Genomic DNA, 11,740 nt, shown 5'->3' on the forward strand with positions numbered 1-11,740 from the left:
CAGGCCACCCAGGTCAAATACACCACAGATGACTTTGATCAGCGAATTCTTTATGAGTATTTGGCTGAAGCGAGCGTTGTCTTCCCAAAGGTTTTTCCAGTTGTGTAAGTAGCCAACCTCCACGCTTATGCGTCCATCATCTTTCGCGACAGGCTGATCGATTCTTGTACTGTACAGACCAGGGGTCGGGAACCTTTTTGACGAAGACGGCCATGAAAGTAAAATATTTAGAAATGTTTTTCAGTGAGAGCCGCGCACGCACACACACACACACACACACACACACACACACACACACACACACACGGTTTCAACAAAATGTTATAATGTATTATTTAAAATAACTTTGTGATAATACTCACCATTAAGATGAATAGTTTTCCGTTCCTCATGATTGGTAAAAAAAATCCAGCCAAACGATCAGAACTTCAACTTGCCGGGTCCATAGGCGAAGTTCCTGCTCGCTAGCCTGCACACTGCTCATTAGCTTGCACGCTTGCTTTCTGCGGTCTATCATAGAAGTACTATATTGATGCTAACGTTAGCATGGGGCTTGTCAAAGTGCCACTGATATTCAACTGTATCATTCATGGTACAGACAGCTGTGTGTAGACACCATTTTATGTTTATACATTTAAAGAGGAAGTCATGTTTTTTTTCTGTCACATATTTGAGAAAAAGGATAAGTCTATCCTATTTAGATTTAGATTTAAAATTAATGACAGACACTATTCATTAAGGGGTTTCCATCACCCTTGCTGGAGTGAATACTTTGTTACTTCCGGGTTGAGTGAACGCTGGCGCGTGTGGCTGCCGCTGCTCACGAGCAGAAAAAATATCCTGTGACTGTCCTTGAGAGTTTTGAAAGGCGCTTATAAATTAAATGTATTATTATTATTATTATTATTATTATTGTTGTCCTCAATTTGCTTCCAAACTTGAGCTATGTCAAATAAACAGATGGTGAACACCAATTTGTCAAAGTTGAGATGTCAAAGTCAAGGCCTGGGGGCCAAATCTGGCCCACTACATTTTATTCGGCCCGCGAAAGCAAATCAAACTTGTTAAATTCTATGATGCTTGCTAAAGTCCGAACCGAATGTTCAAATTGTCCCATTTAAACCCCAAAAACAGTAATTATTTTGCACTTGAAATTTGAAAATAGTTATTCATTAATTTGTTGTGTGCTCTATATGTAAGTAATATCTGGAGGGGAGGAAACATTCTTATGGCTTCCCCAAATTCATAACGGCCCCGAGAGGAATCCGTACCTACAATGTGGCCCACCCGCGGCAAAAAAAATGAGTTTGAGACCCCTGTCATCGTAGAAAAGAAAACCATGGTGTTTGATCATGATCAAATCAAGATGAAATTCACACCAATGCGTGTTTGATCTCCTAGTCACAACTTGCTGGACTCCAAGATCAACACTGTGCTGTCCATGTGTCAGGACACAAACCTCCTGAACCCTGTACATGGTATCGTCCAGAGTGTGGTGTATCATGAGGAGTCGCCGCCCCAGTACCAGCCCTCCTATTTGCAAAGTCAGATATCCCCGTGGCCCCATGTGGCTTCACTGAGATGCAAACAAAGTTATATTTAAACCCCCCAACTCTGTGTCTCACTTGCTTCCTCACGTTTCTCTTTCTCCTTTCAATTCACAGGTTTTGGGTTTAATGGACTTTGGAGATTCGCTGGTCCTTTCTCAAAGGTGAGAGGGTTTCTCGGTGTTCTCTATTTCAATTTGGCCATCGACGATATACTTGCGTTTGTATGCTTGCCAAAACATTACATGTTACTTTACAGGAGGCATACAAATGCGAATTTCTTTCAGTCCATGCTGGTCTGCTAACGGCAAGCTGAATGAGTTGTTTTAGATCAAAAGATGAATGAGACTGAAGTTAAGTTTTAAAACTTCTTCTTTTCCTTTGGGCTTTTCCCTTCAGGGGTCGCCACAGCGAATCATGGCCCTCTATCTTCAGAGGTTTGATTCGCATGTTTGTTTTTTGCCAAGCTTTTACGTCGGATGTACTTCCTGACACAACCCTCTGTATTTATCCGGGCTTGGGACCGGCACAATAAGACACTGCCGTGTGTCCTCTTGTGGCTACAGAACAAGCAACTCTATGACGTTTTCCAACATTTGTTTTCATTCAACTCAAACGTCTTTAGTATGTATAGTTTTTAATGGTATTGTACAGCGAATTTAAAACACCCATGATCATATTAAACGTGCATTGTTTGTTGGTTTGGGGTGTCCAGTGCGTAGACTTCGAATGTTAACTTGAATAAAAACTCCACTTGTACGAAGGTAGAGAAACGCTTTATTTCGCATCTCCACACGAAGACTAACCGTGTAAATACCCTCGCTCGCCCCCACCTACCCGTGCTCTTATTCTCCCTTGTGTAGACAACACTGCCCTCTAGTAGTGTGATCTGGTTAGAGTTACAGTGATACCTTTGCTTACGAACGCTTTAGCTAACAAACCTTTCGCCTTAAGAACGTTAAATTTGCGAGAATATAATCTTAGCATACGGACTATTTTTCGGGAAACACACGGAGCGCCACAATGAGTGGGATGTCGTTCGCGAACTGGCCGGTTCTCTGAAGTGAACAAAGAGAGAGCCGAGCTGGAAATGGCAGCTGACTTTTTTTGTCCTCTATTCCCCGCCCCCAGTCTTTGGTTAAAGCCGCACGTAATTGGTCAAGAACCGTGGTAGAGGAGGGGGGGGGGGGTTACAGAAACAGGGCTGCACATGAAAATAAATAGACAGACAACAGGCAGAGAGACTCGTTTCAACTTTAGTGATAGCAGAGTGTCGACTGCAAGGTTAAAATATCCCATCAATCAGGCTCCACAAATAACCCGCACTAGCCATCTGTACAATTTGAAGAGAAAGAACAAGCAAGGGAAGCAGCTATTAATGCAGTTTCTAGTGTGTCTGCCTGCATCTGTTGCAATATCGCAACTTCTAAGATGTACAACCCAGAGCTCCTTGAGACACTTGATACCAAAAAGCTATTTATTCCATCAAGCCATCAACATCCATTACAAAGGTAAATAAAATGACTTTATTATATAGTACAGTTTATTACACGTGTTCTACAAAAAATAAGGTATATTTTGCGTAGGTTTAAGGCTTATTTCGTAGAAAATTATGTTTTATGGGGACCTGGGAACGGATTATTCTAATTTTAATGGTTTCCTGTGGGAAGTTAATGTTTGGACTACACACCTTTCGCTTTACACACACTTACTGTGAAGCAATTAAGTTCGTAAGCCAAGGTATCACTGTATTACGAGGTATCACTCCCCGAATTACCCGCATTCGAGTTACGGTACAAACGTACATTTTTGCGGGTAAGTCGAAAATGTTTGGACAGAGATCCTGTAAATTAGATTTTGTATTGCGCGCCTTTTCTTCACGCACACGGATGGACACATGGCAACTTTGAAGGGCTGGATGTTTACACGGCAGACCAATCGGAGCACAGCTATGCAGAAGTGTTGCCAACGAGTTGAGACGTATAAGGGCATTAACTGTTACAGGTAACTGTGACACCCGTTTCCACCCCACAGCAAACCCAAATTCCAGACTATGCCGAGCTGATCGTCAAGTTCTTGGAGGCGTTGATTGACAGTTACCTGCCAGCAGCTGAGGAGGAGCGAGGGGAAGAGCAGCTACGGACGCCCACTTCGCCTTATCCCCCCGTCAGCCAGAGCCAGCTCAGCATCACTGCCAATCTCAACCTGTCCAACTCCATGACATCACTGGCCACCTCTCAACACTCACCAGGTCGCACGCACGCTCGCTAATGCTTGCTTCCAAATACAGATTTGTTGTTGTGTCGTGAAGAATGATGTACAGTATGAAAAGTATGAAAAGTCGCAATAGAAACTAAAGCATCGTGAACACTTTTCCGCTTTTGTTTTCGCTTTGGAGGAATTTCAGCCCGCTAGTTTTCTCAGAATTGTTTAAATTGTCATATTGGAAGGTTTTCCAGGCACAACTGCTCATTCCAACGCATACTACAATATAATAATATTAATAAGAAGAAGAAATACATTTCATTTCAAGCAGGTGGGAAGAGAATCGAAATGTTGGGAGGAAGTGAGTTCCAGAATTTGGGGGCAGAGCAGCTGAAAGCTCTGTCCCCCATCATGCTGAGATAGGCAGGAGGGGCACACAGAGAGGAAGAGAATCTAAGGGAACGAGAGGGAATAGAAATTTGAAAGGTCAGGTAGGTGTGGGGGCAAGTTATGGATACCTTTAAATGTCTAAAGAAGAATTTTAGAGTTCCTTCTATATTTGAGCGGGAGCCAGTGGAGCTCTTGGAAGACGGGGGTGATGTGGTGAAAGGATGATGACCTGGGCTGAAGAATATCCCAACTGGATTGGATTTGCCTTTATTAGTCTCACAGTGGAGAAATTAGTGGATAGTAGAATGCACATGTTCACTCAACAACTTCATCTTTTCCCCCCCATTATTTGATGACCAGATGAACAGCAGCATTATCTGCTTTACAGTCTCCATGTTCGGAAGATGCAAAACAGCTCCAGTGTGTCAAAAGTCAGTTCTGATTATTGCTTTACAAGCCATTGTTACATTAAAACTCATCTACATTGACATCGTGTTTGCAGCCAGAGGTTTTTCGCAACAGGGGGCTTTTGACTATCCCATACTTTATTTCAGAAATAAACACACACAAAAAAACGTAACTCCTTGTGAAGTGCCTTGGTCTCCAGAGGTCAGATTTGTAGCCATTTTATACCACGCAATGTAATGTTTGCGGTGGGGACAAAGAACACGTACTAATTAGAGCTATTTCATTATGCTGTGCAAATGTATGCATTGTCAGTAAAAAAGTAAAGTATTCTATATCGAGCTAGCTAGTTGGCTATTTATTCTCCCGATTATGACAAAATAGCAGATGGCGAATATTTTAGGTCGGACCACCGGAGTTTTGAAAGGCGCTCATAAATGAAATGTATTATTATTATTATTATTATTAGTGTCTGTGTAAGCTATAAGTCGTACAGGAGTGGTCCATCGATGAAAAGGTTTCTTCAGCAGTCATCTGTACTTCTTTCAAGGTGTCGGACGTTTCGCTTCTTATCCAAGAGGCTTCGTCAGCGAACTAATATTTGCTGATAGGTTTGGCCCCATATATATATATATATATATATATATATATATATATATATATATATATATATATATATATATATATATATATATATATATACTGTCTAGACGTGGCAGTGCCAGACTCTGCTATGATAGGTCCCTGCACTCAGGTTGGGGGGAGCAGAGGACTACTCCCTGAGGCTACACTGATTACTTCTATTGTCCTGCCTGATTATGGGGTCTACGACTGGCCTGATTGCCCCATTTGCCCTAGTATCACCTCATCAGCATCACTAAGCCCACGTTGCCAAAGAAGCCGACGTTGGCTAAGACTCTTAAACGCTCTGAAGTCTTTAGGAAGGTCAAGTGAGTGCAATTAATTGTTTCCTGCATATCTTTTGTAGGTGTGGATAAGGAGAATGTCCAGTTATCCCCCAGTTCAGCTCTGTCAAGCGGCGGTCGGACTCGCCACGGCTCGGCCAGCCAGGTCCAGAAGCAACGCAGCTCCGGCAGCTTCAAGAGAACAAGCATCAAAAAGATCGTTTGATGGGCCGTCCGATCCTACGACGTCTGCTTCTCCCTCCTCTTCCGAAAGTCCCCCAATCTGCCGAGCCTGGCCTCATGCTGCATTTAACTTTTTACCATATTTTTACTGTTTGAAATCCGCCTACTCCATCCTCGTTGCTTTTGCGGGACAGGCGAGGCAATATTAGCTTAGCTCTTGTGCTGCTTGAGATGTTGTTCGACGGTCAGGACAGGATCTGGTCAAAGAGAAGCTCACTGACGCTAATCCAAGTCCGGTTTGGACTGGAAAAAAAAAGGCTACGCGGGACGCTTCTTGCCTACCGAAACCGTCATTGGATGAGATGGCAACAAGGACCAATTGCGTTGTGTAAAAAGCGGAAGTTCTCAGCAGACCTGCTCGGACGCTGAAGTCTTGTACATGTTTTGAAGAGAAAGACTCAAACAACTTGTTGACATTTTCTCCATGGTGTGCCTTTGTCAGGATTTTAAGTGTGTACAATTTGTAAATGTTGAACCTTGGTGGACGACGACGACGCAAAGAACAGGTACTAATTACCAAGGTGCAATTTTGACATCACAACTGGTCTCCAGTGATCGTCAGCTATACAATCATCCATATACCCGATTGCCTGAAAGTATTTAACCCTGTACAGCCAGATAGTGCTACACAAATCTTGTTCGCAAGGAACACAACTTTGTAAATAGCTCCGAGCAAAGTCTTTAGTTTTTTTGCCCCTAGCAAAGTACACTTGTAATTTGTTTACACAGTGACAACTATGAAACTGTGAGGCAATAATCGTAAATTCCTTATTTGTATAATCTCGGGTTCCAATTGGCCCTCTACACAAACGCTCAGTATGATTCAAACCAACTTGTAGTACAGCAAAAAATAAATTTCACTGGTAAATTTGCCTTCAAAATGTGCACAATACTGTCGCCATTTCATTTCAACTGTGATGTTGCTCAGCTTCCGAGAGCTGACATCGTGTTTTGGGAGTGACGGCAGAATAGTCGACTGCGTTTTGCTCAAATTGCGTCCTTTCGACACATCCCGAATAATAAAGAAAACATTCATCATGATGGTAAAACAAACAAATTGGGGGCAAATGCTTAAATGGCTTTGCATGTCACAACTGCGTGAAAGGGAATCTTTTCTTTTAAAATTGTCTCTGATTTCAGAAGTAAAGAAATAGCTACATCAAAGCCCAATCAGGAACGGGATACAATTAGGGCGGGTGTTTTGGTTTCTATGAACCAAATCCCTCTTCTTTTCCTTTTGGTTTTTCCTTCAGGGGTCGCCACAGCGAATCAATGTCCTCCATCTATCCCGATTTTGTGCATCCTCTTCTCTCACACCAGCTACCCTCATGTCCTCTTTGACCACATCCATAAACCTCCTCTTTGGTCTTCCTCTCGGTCTCCTGCCTGGCAGTTCAAGGCTCAGCATCCTTCTCCTGATATAGTCGCTCTCTCTCCTCTGGACATGTCAAAACCATCTCAGTCTGACTTTCTCTCCAACGCCTCTAATATGGGTTGTCCCTCTAATGTACTCATTCCTGATCCTATCCAACCTGGTCACTCCCAAAGAAAACCTCAACATCTTCATCTATGCTACCCCCAGCTCTGCTTCCTGTCTTTTCTTCAGTGGCACTGTCTCAAGTCCAAACATCACCACCAAACAAATCTCACCACGGTTTTATACACTTTTCCTTTCATCCTAGCTGAAAGCCTTCTATCACACATCACACCTGACATTTTTCTCCAGCCGCTCCAGCCTGCCTGGACACGCTTCTTCACACTCTCATTGCTCTGGACAGTTGACCCCAAGTACTTAAAATCCTCCACCTTCTTTATCTCTTCTCCCTGTAGCACTTGGATCCCTCTCATGAACCAAATCCCTCCAATCTTAATCTTCAAAAACAATTACATTGTTCATTGCCAGGCGCTAAATTAAAAAAAAAAAAACAAACGCCCAGAACAATTTTCACAGCAGTTTTCTTTGAGCCACATCTAAACAGATTGTTAGAAGTTTCTGCTTTTGTATGAATGAAAATGGCGAGGATTCGTGTATCCGTAACCTCTTAACAAAGTGGTTGACTTGCACTAATTTGAAAATGATCATCGGTTAGGAAAGAAAACCTAAAAATGTGGCATGTTATTTGATGTTATGCAAAATTGTCGGAAGTGTACTTGGCTCAGTTGAGTTTTTAATGCATTGTGTGACAGCTTGTAAATATTTTGTGTACACTTTGAGATGGTATATTTACTACACTGTATATACACGTGATATTGTATGATTTTGTTTTTGTAAAGCAGTTGGGTTCTGAATAATAATAATAATATACAAATTGAGCTATTCCAGTGTTAGTAATAAAAATGTTTGGCTCTCCACAGCTTGAGCTTTTGAATTTCAATTCATAATTAGATCGGTGAACCGTCCGGGAATTTGCAATTTTCCTTTCTGCCCAAAAAGCCATCAACAACAAGTGCCCTTGGGACAGGCGTGAGGAGTGGATTTGTCCATTTCCTCATGGCCCTCCTTGGACACATGTTCTTTTATTTCTCTATAAGGTGAAAGAAAAATCTACAAAAAAAACAACAAAAGTTTCCCCCCCCCCGGCCAAAACAGCTCCACGCGGAAGCCCAAGTAGCTCAAGGGGGATCTTTCCGGAAGTTGGGAGGGCTGCGCGTGTGAAGCTACTTAGTTGCCAATAAACTTCAGTGAACACATGCGTCACAGGCCGGGACCGAACCGATACTGCCCGCTGGGCCGAGTGTTTCTGTTGAAGGGTTGCAAGTTCTGACGCACCGAAGCAATGTGCCAGAAACAATGCTGCTGCCCGCCTCACCCTCATGGCCCTCCTTGGACACATGTTCTTTTATTTCTCTATAAGGTGAAAGAAAAATCTACAAAAAAAACAAAAGAGATATACAATGACTGTACATTATATACACCAGCTAAACTGTAGAAATTGAGTTCATATACTAGAAGCTTTTGAACACTTTAATCGCGATATGCAGAGGGATAGCAATGCGGTCTCACTGCAAAAATATGTTTTTCCCCATATCTATGATTGATGAGAAGGTTTATTCAGCCGTCATCTGTACTTTTTTGAAGGTGCCGGACGTTTTGCTTCTTATCCAAGATGCTTCTTCAGCGAACTAAAGTCTTACTGGTCGTATTGGCCCTATATATATATCCCTAATGTCCAGACATGGCGGCGCAGGACACAGCTATGATAGGTCCCTACTCTCAGGTTGGGGGGAGCAGAGGACCACTACCTGCGGCTCCACCGATTGTTCCTACATTCCTGACTAACGACTGGCCTGTTTGCCCCACTCCCTCCGGTATCACATCATTAGCATTACTAATGTTGCCTAACCTGTGTTGCCTACGCAGGCTATTGTATGAACGATTCAAATTGAACCTCACCCTACCAGACCGGTTTAATGAAGGATTTAGTTGTTTTATGAGAATCGCTTCTTTTACTCCCCTTTTAAACCATCTATGTTCTTTTGCTAAGATTTTAACCTCATTGTCGTCAATTGAGTGGTTGCTAGCTTTTAGGTGAAAATGTACTGCCAATTGAGGCCCACTAGTATTATCCCTGCGATGTTGATAAAGTCTTTTTTTTTTTTTTTGAGAATTTGTTGAGTCTCCCCAATGTACTGCTCTTTACAATTTTCATTCTTACAATCTATGGAATAAACTACATTACAGTGAGACCTCAATTTACAAACACCTCAACTTACAAACTTTTTGTTTTACAAACGTCAAATTTATGAAAATTAAACCTTATAATAAGCACTATTTTCATAATACACACCCACCACGGCTGGCGGAGTGATCTTCGGTGGAAGCACACGACCGAACAGCATCAGAGGTTAAGTTAGCAACAGTCCTTATGGAAGGTGAGTCTCCTTCCATAAGCCATCAACGACGATCAAAACGGTAAATAAAACTTTATTTTACAGCACAGTTTATTTCTTTAATTACAGTCCTCATGTAATGCGCCTCTCTTTCCAAACAGCAATTCCCTTAGACCTTCGACCTCCAACTCCATTCCATCAAGCCATAAATGACCATCACAAATGTAAATAAAGTGACTTTATGATACAACGCAGTGTATTTCTTTCATTACAATACAATAGCACATATATTATACATAGAATAAGGTTGTCACGGTTTGCGAGGTGGTGATGGCGGGTTCGGATCCCAAAAAGCATGCAGGAGGGAGCAGGAGGTTCTTTGACAAATTGTATTAAAATAAAGTCAGCAGGAACAAAATGTAAAACATCAAAATCATCTGAATGGAAAAAATACAAAGTAGCAAAAGAAGACCAAAAGTAAAAGTCCGCCAAGGTTAAACAAACACATACACAATGCATGCAGCAACTAAGCAGCAAACAAACATTGAACCGGCACCGGATGGTCGTGCCGGGTGTCCTTTTAAGTGTCAATGATTAAACGACCAGCACCTGCGAGGCTGCAGGCAGGGCTGACGTCGCTACCCGCTGGTCGCCAATCTGATCGGGACGACCAGCACCTGTGCAGGTGTAGGCGGGGCCGACAGCGCCCCCCGTTGGTCGCCAACCAGATAATGACAAAGGTATGTTGTGTATAACATACATAACATAAGGTATGTTTTAAGGCTTATTTAGTTGAAAAGTATATTTTATGGAAACCTGGGAACGGACTATTTCCGTTTTAATGGTTTCCTATGGGAATTTTTTTTTTTTAGATACACACTTTTCGCCTTACACACTCTGTCTGGGAACCAATTAAGTTTGTAAGTTGAGGTCTCACTGTACTTTGTTTTTCATTTGGCAGCCTATCTTTTGGATGCACTAATTTTTGCCTTAACGTGTTTATCGGTTTGAAATAAGTAGGAATTTTGTGTTGCCAAAGGACTCTGTAGTTTTTCAGAAACTCCTGCAATGTAAGGTACTGCTACTCCTCTCCTTTTTGTATCTTCAGCATTTTTGGTTTGGGGCGGTCCAAATGCATCACTGCACATGTGTTTTTGCGTTTACAATAGAATTGGGGTTGCAGTATTAGCTGTATGTATCAATTTAATTCGATTTTATAAAAATCATCGAGTAATGCTGGCTGCACTGGGCCATGAACCATGGTGAAGGTGGTGACAACAGGCTCGGAAATACGATTTATGAGATCAATCTATGTCACCGTAGTTTCATGATTATCTGAACGAAATATGCTGGATGCTCTCGATGCTAGTGTGCCACGTTGTTGGCACAGGGCCGTGACATCGAATGCTACATGCAACGCACCAATTGTAGGCCTTGTGTTACTTAGACGGATTTTAATATAGGTGTACGAAGAGTTTTAGCCCCTAATCATGCCTCCAAAGAAAGTAAGTGCTGCTTAAAGTGACAAAAGAAAAGTAGTGCGTACAACTATTGCATTTAAGAAAGAAATAATCGCAAAATATGAAGGAGGTGTGCGAGTGTCTGATCTGGCGAGGGAATACAGCATGGCGAAATCGACGATCAGTACGATATTAAAGAATAAGGAGGCTGTGAAATCTAGTGATGTGGCTGAGGGAGTGAGAGCAAGTGTCATTGGATAGATATTTTAAAAGAAAAGAACATCCTGTAGCCGAGTCATCCGTAGCTGTCACGTTCCGAGCGAGAGTGACGGCAGATGACTCGTCGGAACGTAGTGGAATGTTTGGGATCCCAAAGCAGACACGTACTAACCAAGCAGGATGTTTATTCACAAATAAAAGAAACCACAGCGAGTAAGAAGGCAGGGGGTGATCCGACCCGCTTACTACGCCAAACAGCAAATGACGCAATCCCGGAAGATGACATAAATTTACGGGAAGCGGGGAAAATACCTCGGACCGGATACACTCGCGCATCGAAGGAAGAGTCCAGGTACGGTGGCGAGTTGAGTCAATCATCCGGCATTGGCGAGGTGATCGCGAACCGTATAAATGCCCCGTGTCCGTGATTAGAGAATGACAGCGGGTGGAGAACGGCCGGGATAGCCCCCCCCCCCCCCCCTGTCAACTCGCAAGTGACAGGCGCAAAGAGGTGGTTTCGGTGTTCGAAAAAAAA

The 11,740-nt window shown here is 42.6% G+C and overlaps 1 protein-coding gene across 5 annotated transcripts in view; it reads left to right on the forward strand.

Annotated features, from left to right (window-relative positions):
• The window catches only part of nf1a (neurofibromin 1a), a 92,817-nt gene extending 84,768 nt beyond the window's left edge, over positions 1-8,049 (forward strand). For all 5 annotated transcript variants that reach the window (XM_089013178.1, XM_089013177.1, XM_089013179.1 and 2 more), the window contains 5 exons: positions 4-104; positions 1,402-1,544; positions 1,665-1,711; positions 3,582-3,798; positions 5,536-8,049. In XM_089013178.1, coding sequence (XP_088869304.1) covers positions 4-104; positions 1,402-1,544; positions 1,665-1,711; positions 3,582-3,798; positions 5,536-5,678 — 651 coding nt within the window. In that variant the 3' untranslated portion in view covers positions 5,679-8,049. The remainder of the gene's footprint in view (positions 1-3; positions 105-1,401; positions 1,545-1,664; positions 1,712-3,581; positions 3,799-5,535) is intronic.
• Positions 8,050-11,740: the final 3,691 nt, after the last annotated feature.

The sequence above is a fragment of the Hippocampus bargibanti genome, linkage group LG14 (genome assembly GCF_051943395.1).
Source record: "Hippocampus bargibanti isolate YZ-2025 linkage group LG14, ASM5194339v1, whole genome shotgun sequence".
In the NCBI taxonomy this organism is placed as follows: domain Eukaryota; kingdom Metazoa; phylum Chordata; class Actinopteri; order Syngnathiformes; family Syngnathidae; genus Hippocampus; species Hippocampus bargibanti.